This window comes from Strix uralensis, chromosome 4 (genome assembly GCF_047716275.1).
Source record: "Strix uralensis isolate ZFMK-TIS-50842 chromosome 4, bStrUra1, whole genome shotgun sequence".
NCBI classification, from domain to species: Eukaryota; Metazoa; Chordata; class Aves; order Strigiformes; family Strigidae; genus Strix; species Strix uralensis.
The window spans coordinates 115,368,895-115,387,721 of record NC_133975.1 but is presented as its reverse complement, the minus strand read 5'-3'; the positions used below and the strand labels follow the sequence as shown (position 1 = coordinate 115,387,721).

Here is an 18,827-nt window from a genome sequence, read left to right as displayed (position 1 = left end):
TAGTAACCCAAACAGCAAGTAAATTTCTGCTAGAAGGTGCTGCTATTTATTAGAGTTGAGACTGTCTGGAAAAATTTAATATATGTAAATTAGCCAATCTGAAAGCCTAATTCATTTCTGAGCATATGCAGTATCCAAAACACAATAGAGGAATATAAATCTTTGTCCCAAGTATGGGATTCAACATAGAAACAACTGAAATAGATACAACAACCTAGATCCATTGTGAATTTTGCATCAGAATTATCTTCCACTGTAAAATGCCTTTGTTGCAAAATAAAAAATTTTTGAGAAAATGGTTTTCAATTTGCTGTTAGGAAAATTAACGCAGCAGCTGCCTCTTCACCTTCTTGGAAAATCCTTATTGATTTCGGCTCTGCAACTTTCCCTAGGAACTGTGGAAGCAAGATACTCTCTGTGTTACCACACCAGACAGGCTAGTACTGTGTAAAAGGGTATCCAAGAAGGCCCAACCTTTGTCAGCCTTCCAAGTGGGCAGTTGACATATTAAAACATTTTTATTGCAATTTTCCTGCAACAGAGCTTTGGAAACAATTCTTTTTTTTTTTTTTTTTTTAATGTGGAAAATACCGAGGTTTTACTTCATCCTCATTCAAAACATACTCTTTTCCAAACTACTGACACTCTTCTCAGAAGTTCCATTTTCCAGAACACAAGTTCCAAATTCCAGACCAGGAGATCTGTCCAAAACAACTCAGATTTCTATTTTCAGCCTGTGCCTTTACCGCACTTTGCATATTTGAATTTATGTCAGTAAGTTTCTCTTAAAGACACATTTTTGGTACAGTGGGAACTGGTTCGGAAAAAAGAATTTGCTCCAGTATGCAAAAACAAGCTTTATTCTCAGAGTTACTGTACGCTTACACAGGACAATATTCAACAAAAATAAAATGTAATTGAGCAGAGGTAGTCCCCATCTCTTGTTTGACTTGGTTGGATTTTGGCATGGTTTATTTTATGTTTTAACCTTGCTGTCTACTTTATCAAATTTTTTTAGGAAGAACTAGGATTTATAGACTTCCTCAAGTCCCTCTTTGCCCATCAGAATGAAGTGATGAGTTACTAAATTAAATCCTTGCCCACTTCTCTTCCGATTTATCCTGTGTATACTCCCCTCCAAGGTAGAGCACACTCACTGCTCTTTCCAGTTTATTCTTCTACAAAAGGAGTCCAGTTCATGAGCTCCACAAGAACACTATGCAAATCAAAGTGCAGTAACATGAGGACAACAGTGAGATGTGCCTTAGAAGCACACTCGTGTTCTGAAATAAAATTCTAAGGTCAATGCGCCATTACATAGGTAGTAGCAAGAGGAAGCTCTTCCAAAAAAGCATTTCAGAATATTACAGTTAGGTCCTGCTCTGAACTACCTTCTTGGAAGAACTTTTCTCTTGCAACATCACAGAAGCTATGGAAACTAGCTCTCTTCCTAACTCAGGCACATAAGTCATGCTTCAAACTTTGGCAAAAGCACCATAAAGCAGGCCAAAAAGAGAGTCTGATGAACAACTACAAAGAGGAATCAAAATTCACAATAAATCTTACTTACATTAGGAGCAGGAAGTCTGCTGGGTCCTCTAGTGATCAAAGTATAAAGGAGCACTGAGAGAAGACAAGGGCATTGCAGAGAAGCTAAAAGAACTCTGCATCAGTGTTCAGAGACAGAAATTTTAGAGGTTTCTATATGGAACTCTTTTCCATCTCCAGCTCAGCCTTGAGGACATACAACTCCATAGGGGACATAACAAAGAGCTACAGCATCCTGAGTGTTCAAGTGAGGTACATAGGATTTTGCTTTGTTCACTGTGTTTTCCAAAAGAAGACAACATCAAATGAAACTAGTAGGAGCGAGATTCAAAGCAAGTAAAAGGAGATGGTTCTTCACACAACCATGGGATGTTGTGGGACCTAAATGTTTACAAAGATTCTATGAGAATTAGACAGATTAATGAAAAAGAAATGCATTAAGGATTTTTAAATATTTGGACATTACACCCAGTCCAGGAAGTTTCTTGAGCTAAAAATAGCTGAAGGCCAATTTATCCTGTCTTATTCTTCCCCAGGATTCTTCATAAAGTCATCGTTGGAGACAAACATTTGGTTTGACCAAATACAAACATTTTTAATGTTTTTAGTAGATACTGTTAATTCCTTTTTGCTTCTATCCTACATGTTACCTTTGTATTTTGTATCCCTACAAAAATGGGCAGGATTGCTAATCTCCTTTATTGCCATCTCATTTTAGCTCTGGGAATTATAATTCCTATTTTAACTAACAGCATCACAACTTATATAAAGCATGCATGGTCCAATCCTGTAAGGGAATGAGTTCATTTCTGTGAAACCAGAAGGAGTTGAGAACACTGAGTATTTTAAAGGATCCTGTACATGTGACAGTGAATGGGATTTAAGCATCCATTAAGAGCTGCACAGAAGTGCTTTTTCGAGTCTGGGCTCTAAAAAACTACTTGAGCTATGCAAGGGCTTTTACACATCATTTTGTTGTCAACATATGCCTGCTCAGTTTCATCCTGCTTTATTCTGATCTGTGGGGTTTTTTTAAAGTTTAAGACCTGTTTCCAAACAACTGCAGAGTAATCGAACTGTAAAGCATCAAATGAGCCTTTCTCTTGGAAGATAATCATCATGGCCTAAAGGTTAGGTCAAGAAAGAAATTACTCTTAAAAAGAATGTTCCTTTCCCCACAGAAACCAAAGGCAAAGGCTGGTTAGTATGATACCATACGTAGTTTCCATAAAAACTGTGTTGTCTCCTGTTTCAAGATGGGCCTGAACCACACCCTGGGGGCTGAATTTCTCTAGATGTCTGACATATGGGATCTAGGCTGGATGCTGTGGTTTGAGACTGTTTTCATGTAACAATTTTATTCTCTATGTGCTAAAGCCCTACATTTATTGCTAAGCACTGCTGCTCATAGACGATAAAAGAGAACAATAAGCAAAACTTACAGATGGCAAATGATTGCTGAGAATCACTCAGAGATAATGTAGTGCTTTAAACTTCATTCACATTTATTTCTGTTTCAGAAAAAACTTGTTCTTGCAAAAGGATCTAGAATACATGATTTGAAGGAGGAAAGTCAAACCCCAAACTAGGCTGAAAAAGGTGACTACAGAACAGCAGAAAAAAGGGTTTGGGCCAATTCACAGCCACTTCCATTGCAGCTCTTAAAATACCGGAGTGAATTTTCGACTTAGCACACTGCAAGTAGTTGACTTGGAAAGTCCTATTGGAAAGTGAAAGCCTATTCTTCATAGAGGTCTTTGTAGTACTGAAAGAATACGTGAACTACTGATCTTTAGAAAATGTATGTATGTGCCTTATTCCTGGCCTGAAAATATATCAAAAGAAGAACAGGAGATTCTGGGAAACTGTCTGCAAACTACTTTTTCCCTAAAGCCAGTTTTAAATGTCAGGGTTTTTTTAGGCTACCGATTGTACCACAGTACTTAAATAACAACAAAGCATGATGACGGTTCTTTACATTTTCTCCAAAGTTATTAAAGTGGTACTTCTGAAAGCAAACATAAAAAAATTCTCCATCAGAATATATGAGTTGAGCAATGAGAATCCAACCAATAGATAATAATCTCCAAACAACAGGAGTAACAAAACCTGAAGATAACGATCAGAATTTTAAACAATCACTTTAGCACTTTTGCACAACTCTTTGACTTTGTGTTGAACTTTTGCTCCATGCCAGTATGAACTGTATCATCAGTGGTTCCACTTTGGCCTGTTACACCTCAATTATCTTTAAAGACTTTCTCAAAATGCAGAAAAACTGCATTTGAAAAAGGCCAACAGCATAACTAATAACTCCCTCCTTAGTTCAATGCATTTTGTCTACTGTGAATGTCACACATTTAGGAAGCTCTATTGCGAAATCTATTTTTTATTCATAAAGAAGCTGAGTCTTGAACAAATCCAAATATGGTCACCAGGTAATGTTTGACACATGTTAAGATTTCTGCATTGTCCTGGAATGTAAGAAGAAATGCATGACTGCACTGCCCTAATAAAAACTTGAATCCAAAAACTTGTTAAAAACAACTCAGTTAAAAAAAAATCTTCTTTGTCAACATGTGCATTGAATCCTGCATTTTAAAGATGGTTTAGGGAGACATTTTTGGTTTTTAGAAGGTGTTTATTACTGTTACTGTTATTGTTGCTGTTGTTACTATTAACAACATGTTCATGCACACAAGCATATTGCTGACTTGGGTCCACTTATTTCACCATACAACAAAAACAGGTTTTCATTATCTCATTGATTATCAGGAGCCCATCTAATGGGCCTATCTTCAGTGAATCAGTGTTTCCATTCTTCACCCCTGATGAAAGTCCGTAACTGCTGACTGCAAGAAGCTCCTGTAAGAGCACATAGTACAGTAACATGAAAACACCCTGTTTTAACCAGTCTTCATATAGTATGTTCCGATGTATGTTCACTCACAAACATCTTTTCTAAGATGATAGCAACTGAAGCAATGAGATCTCTAAGAAATTAGAATCATATACAACATGGAAAATTCTTCCTTCCTTTTCACTGCAGGTGATATTCATTTATGCCAAGTAATATTTGTGTTCAACAGTAACTGTGTGACAGACAACTACTGACTACATGTCTGTGAGGGGTGATCTCACCTCTGCTGTCTAACCTCCAAAGCATTTGGGAGACAGTCAACCTGCAATGTGCTATGGGCACCAACCTAATAAGGTTGGTTATATATAGCCCTTCACACCAGAGTTTCCAAAAAATTTCAAAAGGTGAATATTACTACATACTGCTAGTCTAAGAATTTTAAACACTCTCAAAGATATTAAACACAGTTTCTTCCCCTAAACCTTTCTTTCTCTTCATCCAAGAAGCCTCTCCTACAGTCACTAAACCAAGTTATATATTTAGACACCTAGCTGCCTCTGGCCTAGCCATCTTCAGTGGGCCATTATTAACTATTGACTTCAAAATTACTAGCAGTGCAGTGCTCATTGGGTTGGTCTGACACTTTTTTTTAATATAAACCTGCCTTACCTGTTTTCCCTTTCCCTCTGGCAAATCAGCACTTCTACCCTTATCGTTCATGATGGCTGGAAAACACTTTACTAAGATCTGCTTTTAGCCACGTAGCCTCCAGCCAGCCAAATCAATCCCCTTCCTCCTCTCCCCCCACGTATATTATCGTTTCTTACAACCCAGTGTTTGGCATTTTAATTATCTTTTGTTTCCTTACTATAAACACTTGGAAAGTAAAGCCTTACCTGGCAATGAAAAGGGAGATAGATTGTCCTGTTCATTTTCCTCCTCTTGGTTCACCACAGGTATGTTCCCATTTTCAATATTCTCATGTCTCCCATTCTGAAGTGGTTTGCTTGAGCCATTGGCAGATTGGATTAACCGCTGACGCTGCACAGTGTCAAAGACAAAACTTCCACAGTTTGGAAAATATTGACTTTGTTAAATCTGGGTTTTTATCTCTGTCCAGCCCCAGTCATGTGAGCTATGATGTTTCTCCACAAAGCCTTCCTTCCAGTCAGCAACAAACAAATCTGTCTGTGGCCTACCTGTCTTCATCAGGCCAGTGTTGACAATCCACCTCAAAATTACTGGCAGAAGTCTTTCAAGCCATGATGGAGGAAGTGGTCATATCTGTTCTTCTGTGTCATGTTTTAATAAGTGTGGTTATTCTGAAGCACTTCTCACTCCACAGTTTCCACTCAAACCAGCAATAGCACCATAATCTAGTGGTAACACTCAAGACATTTCCGCACTATTAGAGTTTGCTTATGAATCACTCATTAACCAATATCTCTCCTACTCTGGTCCAACTCTCCTTCCTCCTTTTCATCCCCATTCCTTGAGGTACATGTAAAGGTCCTACTTAAAATTTCAAAAGCAATATTAATCCGTGTTGCACTTGTCCGATTATATACTTCCACAAAGCCCATAACTGGCCCTGCAGACACGTGTAAGGCTGCTACAGTTCCAATACATAGTACAACAATTACAGGAATGGATTTTAAACATCAGTATATATACCCATTAATACACTGGAGAATATGAGATGTAGCAGTAATTTCCTACTTTCATAAAAAAATAAATATTTTTAGTTAATTAGTTGAGATAACGCAGGGTTGATAAGTTTTCTCTCTTTCATGACAAATTGTTGCAACTTCCTAAAAATTGCTCTGAAATGCCTTGAAAAAATAAAATAACTGCACAACATGCAAAAAAATTATGAAACTAGTATTAACACTGCAATTAAAAATAGAAAAAACTCACATCTGAATACTTTGCAAAACTTTGGCAGTGAGAATACATAAGAACATAGATCCAAAATTCTTTGTTTTAGAGAATGTTTTTTGCAGATGTTGAACTAGCACATCTGTGCACATATCCATTAAGAATTTTTTTCTGATCAACGAATTGCCTTCAAAGCAGAACTTCTACAGAGTCAACTGCTGCTGTGTGCCCTATCTGCTCTTCTCCTCTTGACTGTATGCCACCAAATTGACTTGCTAATAAACATTTCACTATTTTACCGTTAAATTGTACTTTTTTTACAAATGTATTAGTGCTGCTTTCTTTTATTGGGGTATTCACAATGCTGGGTAGACACATGAACTGTGTTATGATGTTCAAAGTCTAGGAACTTGCTAAAGCTTGCATTTCCTAAACTACTGAAATAATTTATTTGCCAGAGTAAAAACTTCTCATATTTGACATTGGAGGGAGCAAAGAATAAAAACCTGCCTTCATAGAAGCCAGGGTTGGCAGGCTGAAGATTTCACCCCAAGTACTTCATACAAGCACAGAACAGTGTCACTTGGCCAGCCTTATCACTTCAGCTGCAGGGTATGAAACAAGTAATATATTATATGGTGGTGACAAAGTAACAGTGAACTGAAACTGTCCAGGACAAATTCCCCTTGTGAAAAGATTTTGGTTCGTTTTTATTTTGAGCTGAGGACTACACTGAAGACTAAAGAGGGCAAACATCTGATGTGATCCTGATGTGCTGCTAATATAAAAGCAGTTCTAACAGATCTTTGGTGCCCTGTCCATTATCATTTCTTAGCCTGACAACTTTTGCAGTGATCAAAACCAATTCTGCTGCAGATAAAATCCAAATGTGCACACATACACACACTGAAACGAACATCTTCAGGCAGGGAGATGAGGGAGTCCTGCCTTGATGACTGCCCTCTCATTAAGACAGGCAGCATCACCAACTGGGAATCCATCTTCAAATCTGCTGTGACATAGCTGCTAGAGAAAGACATAGTTCTAGCCCATCCCTAGCATCATGGGAGAATCTGAACTTCAGAGTCACTATGAGCATGGCTCTTTGGCAATGCCTCTGCCTCACAGTCATTTATTGTTTTCTTAATGTACCTACCTCATTAATGATGAGTCGGCTTGCCATCCGCATTCTGGTGCGTGGTCCAAATTTATTTGTAATCATAATTCGTAATCCAGCTTCAGGGAACCGGTATTTAGGGGGACTGGAGCAGATGATCTCATCCACCATCACAACACTGTTTTTGCCATACTGCTGCATCCCCTTCACTAGTGATCACAATGGACAGAGTTAGTTGCAGAACTGATCTTACCATCCTTCCCATCACCCAGAGTCATTCTTTTCAGGCTCAGGTCGGGATAATATTCATCTGAATGCCTGAATTTACGAATGACTTTCCTGTAGTAGTTCTGCAGCCTGGTTAATCTGCTCATCAGCTGTGCACTTCGTTTAGATCACATGCTGAAAAGGGATTTCACTCTGCTAAGGTAGCCACCAATCCACTCTCAGATGAGTGGGAGCAGTTCTTACCAAGCCGTTCATGCTGTAATACCAGTTTTCTTTGCTTATGTCCCACTATGGTTTTGTAAGCCTTCACTGTGGCAATGTAGACAGTGCTCCTGAAACCTCTAAAGCTATCCCATTGGATCAATGTGCTGCACATCCAGAAGTCCCTAAAGTTCTGCTCACTCCTTTTGGAAATCTTCACTTTACTCTTACAGAATATTATCAATATCTCCAACATGGTAAGATTTGGAATAATGAAAAACAATTGTCAAGAACAAATGTATGTTACAAGTAAGCCTTTGTTAACATAAAGGAACTTGTACCAAGGTTAAGAGTTTTGTTCTACCATGTTAAGAACACAGAGAGACAAAATTATATTGGGAATCAACACAAGTACAGGCAAGGACTTTCAGAGCTCAACAACAAACCAATATTCTCACAAATGCTACAGACTACACATAGCAAGCAGAGCAAGGCTCAGCAGACAGGAGACATACCCATGTGGTGTTAGAAAGCAGGGCAGGAAATATGCATATGACTGTAATAAATATTAATTATTACATGTAATAATATGTATGGAGGGAAAAAAAACAATAAAATTCTTTGCTGCTTGTTTTCTGCTTTGCTTAGCTTGGCTTCACCCTCCCACTCCCCTTTTGCATTAAATTACTTACTTTAAGAAGAGGAAGAGAATTTAGGAGGTAGAAGTGAAAGATAATTATTAGTGCATGGTTCCAGTCAGGAAGCAAAGGAAATCTAAGAAAACATTCAACTCAAACAAAGGAATTAAAATGGACTTGTTCTAAACACACAGAAATCTATATTGGGGTTTTTTTGCATTATTAGAGCATTGAAATATTTTTGTTTTTCAGGAAGAAGACTGGATCCACGCGTGCATGTAAATCACATCACGCAATAAAGGCTTTGCTGTCTCAAGCATCTTCTAACATATTTGAATTTGAAGAAATAAATCTTTCCATTATTATTCAACAAGAAAAATCTAGCAAGCCTGTAAATCATCAGTAAATAGCTATATCTTTTACCCTTTAGCATTTGAGTATCTTGCTTTGTTTCACTAAAATGAGTTTTCAGTGAGTACACTGGGGTCACCTGAAGTGTCATAAAGAGACCTTTGGTTTCACAAATAAATATGCCCAACTCAAAGAATCCACTCTGTAGTCTTGTCTTACAGCTTAATATTGCTAATGGAGAATAGAACCAGTAGTAATTTTGCATTTGGTAAACATAAAGGAGCAATTATCGTCCCACTGCCCGGATATCTAAACCAAATTAACCTTGCTGAGTACTGCAGCTGATGATGCAAATAAGGAGCACATCCATTCCAATGACTTAAAATTAAGAGTGTAGCAGCTTTTCTGCAAAGGAATATATAGCCAGCAAGCTCCCTTGGAACCAATCCTCACAGAAGAGGCTACCTAGGAACCAGTCCTCACAGAAGAGAACTCAACCACAGTAGCTTAACTTTTGCTTTAGTTAGACAAAAATAAATGTTTGACAGCAATCCTGGTAAGGTAAAAAGGCCACATATCTTTTTAATAGTCTCATCAGATTAACTGCTCTCAAGTAAGTTTCTCCAGTGAAGTCTACGAAGTGCTTCTTTATTTTACCGTGTCATGAAAAACATGGAAGCACTGCAGTTACTCTGGAACTGTTTCTTAGTGCTCTAAGGAGACAGTGACCAAACATACTCAGCTTTGATGAAATACCATGATAAAAAACCTCAGCACTGATGTAGAATACATCACTATATATACTGCAACTGTTTTGACTTACTGCAGCACATTGTTCTTATATTTTCATAACAGCTCTTCAGTCTCACTCCCTATGCCCAGAAACATACTCACCTTGGTCCCACATGGTACAAACAGGCTCCACCTAAGACTTGTAAAAGTGATTTTCACAAATGTGAGACAGAGAAAATCCTTTTTCACTTCTCCTTTGTGATATTCCTTAGAAAAATATCTTCTGAGAACAGCTTTTCCTTTTAACAAACTACCTAAACTTCCTTCTCATCACAAAGGGTCATCACCAACAACCTTGTCACAATAAACAGAAAGCTTCTCGCTGGCTTTAGTTAACTCCTGATCAGGCCCTCAGAAACCCACTTTTTTCCAAATTTCTGTTTTTAGGCAGGAATCGAACAATGCCACCTGGTGAAAATCTGGGTCGACATAATAAAAACCAAGGGCAGTGAGCTACATGTTTGTACTTTTAAAACAGAAGAATTATTCACAAAGTACAAATATTTCACCTTTACCCATGGTGTGTAGAACTTGCCCTTGAAACTGAATTTATCTTATGGTGAGAAGCTCTCCTTTTTCTCTCTGAAACGTGAGTAATGGAAGCTTTCATACTGTACCATTGGAAGCTCTTGAAAGTAATAAAACTTACAGGTGTAAAAGAGAGCTGTGCAGCATGTGAACCCCCCTTCTATCTGCACCTTGAGCAACAGACTAACCATCCTTGGTAGGAAGAAAGTTCCTCACCCAAAGCAACTATTCTTTTTTTGGGAAGTAATCAGACTTTCCTCCAGTGGAAAATGGAATTAAGGTTAGACCTACACCTTGGTGAAACCAAGGGAGGTTTTTCAGTGGATCCTGAAACTTGCTAACCACTGGCTGGAGGTAAGGCAGAGGCCAGCTCTAGTTCTCTACCTGCTACTATCTGTGCTCCTGTTTCTGAAAGCTGCTGCTGGGGAAGGTGCATCTCAGCTTGTGAAGCCAGCCAAGTGTCAACAGCAAGTCACTGATAGGTCATGGCATATTTTGACTCAACAGGAGGGAGATGCAACAGGCAGCCACGTGATGATTTTCTAGGACAGCTTCTTGACACATAAAGCACCCATCTACAAAGCAGCTAGGCTAACACTGCTATCCTCCTCTCCCACTGCTCACTCCAAACCCTCCTTAATCTCTTCTTGGTGTCCTCCCTCTTGCTAGGTAGGTTTGCCTGTGATATCTACTACACTCTCACGCTTTGAACAATGGTCCCTCCACCGCAGCAAGTATTTGTGTAATGGGTGCTGGAGAAGGCAAAGGGAATCTGACTGAAACTGCAGTCTCAGTACATCTTTGAGGGAAACTGGAGAAGAATCTGCTGTGGACAGTTGCTAGCGGAGACACCATTCTCATGAGTTCAGGTTTTTATTAGCTTTCTTGCTCCTTTTCCTAAAAGTTCTGCATGTTCTTCAAAAGCATCAAATAGTCTTCACATTTCCTGAAAAGGAAATAGGTGGACAGGCAAGCACTCTGTGCTATCATCTCTTTACCACACAGTGCCTACAGAGGAGAACATGCGGGGAGATGCCATCAAAACCCAACAAATACCTCAGAAGTAAAAACCACTAATATCTGTTTCTTTCACCGGATCACCCTTTTCCTGTGTCCCCACTTGAATACATCAGTAACAACTGCCCTAGAAGGTATACTCTAAACCTTGTATGTACGTAGCTCCCCACACAAGTGACAGACTTCACTATACCACAGTCAATACTCACAAAAATTCATTGCAAAATGAGATCAAAGTATTTCAAAGGCATCTTCATTTAATTATGCTACAAAGTCCTATGAGAAGTAATTTTAAATCTCTATTAAACTATTGTCTAAACACCGTATCTGAGACCAGAGTATCAGTGTCATTGCATAAACCTGTAGTAAGTGACAGTACCTACCTTGAAGAAAATCCAGCCTAACCACTAAAAGCAGAAAAGAGTGAAATTCTCTGAGGCTGCTCTAAATTCCCGTTTGCCGCAATCTGTTATTACATGAGGACCTTTCCAAATGCTACCTACATTGCTGTTGAGCTCAGCCTTCTAGAATGAGAGATATTTTCAAAGAACAAAGCAAGGAGATCTCACTTGTTAAGAGTAGCCCAAGGCTCACCAAATTATATGGTTTGTGCTTTGAAGGTAGGAATGATTTTGCTCTGCAGAGAACAGAGGGAGTGGAAGAGAAGAGGGATAAGACAATGATAAAAACAGGCTTACAAAAAAGCCTAAAATACCCAGGTATGTTTGCTTACCTTCAGTACCAGAAGCTGAGTATCATCTTCTTCCCCTTTATGATAAAGACACAGAAAGCAAAGAACCTGCATTTCTCAATTTTACATATGTGATTGGCAATGTATGCAGAGCTATTTAGGCAAGTGAAAGCTAGTCTTCTGAGGATCTGAACTCAACACATAATCCCTCTTGCCCACTAATCTGCCACTGTCCTTTCCTTCAATACCCAAGTCTCAGCTTCTAGTTCCAAACTAATTTTTGAAGTGTAAATTACCTTCTTCCTGGAAAAAAAAAAATATATTTCTTTCACGGTGTTGTAGCTCATCACTGAACAGGAGATAAAAAGGGAGAAAAATTGCCAATGTGCAAAGCAGCTTGTTTTCAGAATATCAAACAGATTTTTGATTGGGGTTTTTTCATCTGGCAGTCTGACTGCTGAATTGTCAAGTTAACTCAATAAAAATTCCTGCTTATGATTGAATAGCAACACTCTTTTGATCCACATTAAAGAAATAAAAAGGATATCCTGTGAACTACTCTTTTTCCAAGTCCTGTCTGCTCAGCCTTACCTTTCCATAGTAATGGAATGGATGGGTCATCACAACTAGAGGCATAACATTTATTACCATCTTCCAGCTCATTGTTGACTGTGTCACCATTTCCAACATTCTTGCTTTTAAGGGTGAAGAAATTTTGTATCCTCGTATTGTACCTGAAAATGCAAAGGAAAGATCTGAAAAGGTTGTATTATTGCATTTCCTCATCAAACTTTTAAGTGCCTAACTTATGCAGGCAAGCAGTAAAGCCTAGATGCATGTTCTCTGACAAGAGGAAGTTAAAAGAAAAGACTATCCAATTCAGTGGCCAGCTGATAAGAAAGCAAGGGCTGCACCTATCTCTCATGAGATATGGAAAACTGAAAAAAGACACTAGGGCAGATCTACTGAAGGCAAAACACTGAAGCTGTGGATTTTGGAGCCAGGACATTCACTATACAACAGCTTCTTTCCTCCTGCATCAGCTCGCAATTCACTTCACTGTTTCTCTCAGTACTGTGTTCCCCAATCTAGAGTACCTAGTGGACTATTTCCATATATCTCTGCATAAATGACATTTTCTCTCAACTTTTTCTGAAAGCTACTCTACACTGCACTGTGAAAAGGATGCATGAAAATATTTGCGGTTGACTGAGCACAAATCTAGAGTGAAACTGATTAAGCATGAAAAAGCAAGGAATCTTACACAGAAACATAACTGGGTGTATTGTCCTCAGCAGGAAGGCCAAGGACAAAACCACACCAAAAGAATGATGGTCAATTAACACCTAAAGGGCATACAGAGGAAGAAAAGCACTTACTTCATGATAAGTATGTAGAAGGCATACATAATGATGAGTACAAGGCTTTCCCACCTCAAAAAGACAAAAAGAAAAAGTGTTAAAAGGTCATTCAAACAGCTGTATGCTTTACAAGTTTTATGTAGGAGTGTGCATTAAACATCTAGTACAAGTCACATCTGTGTACACAGGATTCACATCATTAAGATTAGATGGCGTCTCAGCAGAATGAAGGGAAAGCAGACTCTCAAGTTCCAATAAATATGCAAATATAATATTTCAGAAATGTGCTATGCAGACTGAAACCATAGCTACCTTCTGACGATCATAACGCCAAGGCCTTTTGTCATTTCAGTGCTGAAGCACAGGCCAGGCACTCTGAGAGGAGTCTTTTAGAGGTTGCTTATGATCTTCCACAAGGATCCCACCTTGGACTGTTCAGCGGGACACCTAGCACTCCCATAAATGTTAGCAGCCAGAATCAGAGCAGCAGAACTTTGGTTACCCTCTCTGCATGTGTGTCTTCAGGCCTTACATATAGCCTATTTACTTCGTTAATGTTTCCAGGTTCTTAAGTTTTCTTTTAGTTTTCCCTGATCATCATAAAAAATATAACCAAAGAAAATACATAGGATTTCCTAGTTGTCAAATCCAGCTGATACTCCAAGCATGTATGAATGAAAGCTAATTACACTTCAACTCTATTTACTGATCAGTCTCATGGCAAATACAGGACTGCAGGGAATAATTTACACAACTTACCATTCTATTTCCTCATCATATATGAACTAGAAGGAGGAAAAAAAAAAGAAAACATATAAATCATTCATTTCTCTGATCTATCTTGAAAAACAGTCAAATTTATTTAATAAATATATAATATCATTTATAATGTAATATAATAAATATCAGCCATATCTAGCCAGAAGCTACTTGAGTTTTGTCCCTTTCTAAACAGAACTTTCACTGTATGGTTTGTGCCCCTCACAAAAGCACAAACCTTGTGAACGAGGCTTGGATCTCTCTCAGTGACTGTTATAAATACTATTTAGTAAAACAGTGTGAGCATGTGACAGACAGACAGATATGCACACATGTATATACAACATGCTGTGCTGTGTAAATGACAGCAGAGTCATGTATTCTGAAGAGGCCTAGCTCTGAGTCCTTTTAACAGCTAGACTAGGTTTAGCAGAAAAGGCAGCTGCTCTTAGGCCAAGTGGTTATACACATTTTCCTCCACCCTATGTAACTCCTATAACTGAATGGGTAGCTAGTGATCCATATTTATTACAAAACAAAGTGGATTCTTCTCCTTGCCACCAGATATAGTAAATGTGTACGTTTTAGAGCACACACTTCTCTACATGAACAAAGTGGTATCTCACCTATGCTCTACTTAGAAAAATTTACCCAGAATCTGTGAAACAAAATTACTGTGCAGAAGCAAGAAACAGCCACCTTCCCTATTTAAAATATAAGCGCAGCTCAAAATTTTTCATCTCCACAACAAGCAGTCCCCTAGGTCAGAAGAGAGTGCTAACTGCACTGTGTAACACTAGCCTGCTAGCCTGCAGAACTTTACAGGCTGTAGATAGAAAATGAATGGACATTGATGGACTTGATGGACACATATTCTGTGGGACTGTATGAAGTTTTCTATTTGGACCATATTGTGGAGCTGAGCCCTCACCTCCAGATGTCACTAGAACTAGCTATGAAAACAATCTTTTACCAGTGTATATCAAGGGTTAGCAGGTTGGTCCTCCAAAAATTCAAGCAATGAAACACATTAATTGGTAAGAGAACTACTTACAACAATAAGTACTATCACAGATATCGTGTAGTACACAGAGTCCCGGAACACAGCCCACTGGGTGAGACAAACCACCTGAAAAATATCACACCTTCAGCCAACAAAAATATGCGATTTTAAAGACAAAACAAAAGCCTCTATCTTGCAATCACTTAGGTGTGTGAGCAGAATTATTATCAGCAATGATTCTGGAACCAATCACAGTTTTATGCTAAAAGGAAGACATATCAGTCTGTTAGACAATGGATCTATAATAACCACCATAATAAAAAAATCATATAGAAATTTCCATTAATGAAATACATTTCTTACTAATGATATTTTAATTGGTCATAATTTCAATTGTAAAGTACAATTCATTGTACTGCAGCAAATCAATGGTTCCCACTTCATTATGTTTGTGGATATATCCGACTTAATACTTCAAAAAATATAATACATAGTCTAACCATCTACTGAGTAGATGGAGGAAATCTGATGCTTGTGTCCTGGATTCTTTGATCACCATCAGTATGAGGAAGGATTAGCAGATGCCACTGAGCAGCTGACTGTGAACACAGTATTGTATGAAGAGGAACCGGAACCAGTTTCCTCTGTATGTTACATGTTCAGAGTGCTGAAACTACAGCTGAATTTTTTGGAAACATTTGGTATTTGTAAAGCATTTGTAAATTCTTTCCAACATTCGACATTTTTTACAATGCTAGCTCATTTTTTGTTTTTGACTAATACTCCTTTTTTTTTTTAATTTTTACATTTGCTCACAGAAACCCCTAAATTGTAAGCAATTAAACGCCATAAAGATAAGTATTTTACTAACCTGTCCCGCAAACATTCCACAGACACCAACAATGCAGAGGATGTTGAACACTGCTGAACCAACAATGGTCCCTACTCCTACATCTCCATGAGTGATAAATACACCTGCAGAGGGAGCAGAACACGCATTATTACCTCTGTCATTTCATTGTAGGTCACAGACAACTACTTAGAACATGTACTACCTGAGAACAACAGGTTGTTTGAAAGTTTAACCAAAAGATATTTCAAAATAAACATTCATGTCTCTGTGGAATATTTTGTGCTTTTAGTCTAGCTAGCAGCTCCCCATTTTTGGCTTAACATCTCTACATATATATTTTTATTGGAAGTAAGTGATTTCTTAGCTAGCTAGTTCTACAGTAAGTCCTGTATTTCACAGCTTGGTTTTTAGTGGTGCAGTAATCCATTAAAATGAGTATAAAATATCTCATCACATCAGGATCATGGAATTCATTTCAAACAGTATAATAAAGCACAGAAACCTTAATATTTAGTGTGTTCTTCCTTGCAATGTCTCACGGGAGCAAGAGATTCTTCCCTTAAAAAACTGGTAGCCACTTTGGGTGCAGTAATGTGTGCCTTCTGACTCGAACAGAGAACCAGCATTCAAGACTTAACCTGTTTTAGTACCAACTTTCAGATTTCCCTTAGTACTGAACCCCTCTATGCCTCAGGTATCTATCTGTAACATAATTGTATCAGAATGACAAAAATTAATGGCTGGAGTGGACCTCCAGGGATTATCTAATGTAACCTTCAGCACTGAGACAGAACCAAAGATAACATGAATGCACTATAGAGCTGTATCTACTTGTACTGTATATCTTCTGCTAAAGTGAGCCTTAAAGGCTTACACTTGCTGCTTTTTAATAAGTTGGACATGAGGTTATAGTGCATTCCTTTAGACTGTATTGCCCTAAAGTTTGTAAAAATGTCAGGATAGTAGCAGAAAGCCTACTAAGGCTTTACTAAAGACAGATTCATCAAATTTAAGCCACAGTGCTAGAAACTTATGATCTAGTTGACATTACTGAAACTTGGTGGGACAAATCCCATGGTTGGAGTGTGGCTATCAATGGCTACAGACTGTTCAGAAGGGACAGGTGAGGAAAGAGGGGTGGGGGGGTTGCCCTCTACATCAAGAAATGGATAGATTATGAAGAGCTGTCTCTGAAGAATACCTACGAGCAGGTTGAAAGCTTATGGGTAAGAATTAGAGGCTGAGGCAACAAAGGAAACCTTGTGGTTGGTGTCTACTACAGGCCGCCCGATCAAGGGGAGCCTATTGACGAGGCTTTCTTACTCCAGCTACGGAAGGCATCATGCTCACAGGTTCTCATCCCGCTGGGGGACTTCAACCATCTGACATCTGCTGGAAAAGTAGCAAGCTGTAGGCAATCCAGGAGACTCCTGAAGTGCATTGAGGATAACTTCTTAAGCCAGGTAACAGACAGCTCTACCAGAGGGAATGCGATACTGGACCTGTTGGTCACCAACACAAGTGAGCTAATTGGTGACATGAAGACTGGAGGCAGCTTGGGCTGCAGTGATCATGCACTGGTGGAGTTCGCAGTCCTGAGGGATATGGGTCAGGTGAAAAGTCAAGTCAGGACCCTGGATTTTAGGAAAGCACACTTCCAGTTGTTCAAGGAGTGGGTCATTAGGGCCCCTGGGAAACTGCCCTCAGGGACGGGAGCAGAACAGAGCTGGCAGATCTTTAAGGTCGCTTTCCACAGAGCACAAGAGCTCTTGATCCCCAGGTATAGGAAATCAGGAATGGAAGGGAAGAGACGGGCATGGATGAGTCAAGACCTACTGGTCAAACTAAAGGGCAAGAAGGAAATGCACAGGCAGTGGAAGAAGGGACAGGTATCCTGGGAATAGTGTAGGGATGCTGCCTGGCTGGCAGGGATGGGGTCAGGAAGGCCAAGGAGTGGCTGGAGATGAACTTGGCACACGACACACAAAGAACAATAAGAAGGGCTTCTACAGGTATGTCAGCCAGAAAAGGAAGGTCAAAGAAAGTGTACCCCTTCGATGAGCAAGACTGGCAAAATAGTTACAATGGACAAGGAGAAGGCTGAGGTACTCAACAACTTTTTTGCCTCAGTCTCCACTGGCATCCTCTCTTTCCACACCTCTCAAGTGGATGGACTGCAAGACAGGGACTGGAGGAGCAAAGTCCCTCCCACTGTAAGAGAAGATCAGGTTTGTGACCACCTGAGGAACCTGAACATACTAAGACTATGGAACCTGACGAGATGCATCCCAGAGTCCTGAGGGAACTGGCTGATGTAGTTGCCAAGCCACTCTCCTCCATGATATTTGAAAAGTGATGGCAGTCAGGGGAAGTCCCTGGTGACTGGAAAAAGGGAAACATTGCACCCGTTTTTAAAAAGGGGTAGAAATGAGGACCCTTGGAACTACTGACCTGTCAACCTCACCTCTGTGCCTGGGAAAATCATGGAACAGATCCTAGAAGCTATGCTAAGGCACATGGAGGACAGGGAAGTGATTTAAAACAGCCAGCATGGCTTCATCATGGGCAAGTCTTGCCTGACCAACCTAGTGACCTTCTGTGATGGAGTGACTACATCAGTGGACAAGGGAAGAGCTATGGATGTCATCTGTCTGGACTTCTGTAAGGCTTTTGACATGGCCCTCCACAACATCCCTCTCTCTAAATTGGAGAGATATGGATTTGTTGGGTGGACTGTTCAGTGGATGAGGAATTGGTTAGATGGTTACGTTCAGAGGGTAGTAGTCAACAGCTCAATGTTCACATGGAGATTGGTGATGAGTGGTGACCCTCAAGGGTCCATACTGGGAGAACTACTGTTTAGTATCTTCATCAGCGACATAGACAGTGGGACTGAGTACACCCTCAGCAAGTTTGAAGATAACACCAAGCTGAGCGGCATGGTTGACATGCCTTAGAGACAGGATGTCATCCAGAGGTACCTGGACAAACTCGAGAAGTGG

General features: G+C 39.4%; 1 protein-coding gene across 2 annotated transcripts in view; it reads right to left on the bottom strand.

The window, feature by feature from the left end:
- The window catches only part of SLC24A4 (solute carrier family 24 member 4), a 101,543-nt gene that overhangs the window by 12,995 nt on the left and 69,721 nt on the right, over positions 1-18,827 (bottom strand). The window contains exons 6-12 of one of the 2 annotated variants that reach the window (XM_074868635.1): positions 15,844-15,947; positions 15,024-15,098; positions 13,970-13,995; positions 13,229-13,282; positions 12,441-12,583; positions 7,443-7,612; positions 5,305-5,449 (exon numbers count right to left, since the gene is read on the bottom strand). In XM_074868635.1, coding sequence (XP_074724736.1) covers positions 5,305-5,449; positions 7,443-7,612; positions 12,441-12,583; positions 13,229-13,282; positions 13,970-13,995; positions 15,024-15,098; positions 15,844-15,947 — 717 coding nt within the window. The remainder of the gene's footprint in view (positions 1-5,304; positions 5,450-7,442; positions 7,613-12,440; positions 12,584-13,228; positions 13,283-13,969; positions 13,996-15,023; positions 15,099-15,843; positions 15,948-18,827) is intronic. The other variant, XM_074868636.1, reaches the window with a different exon arrangement.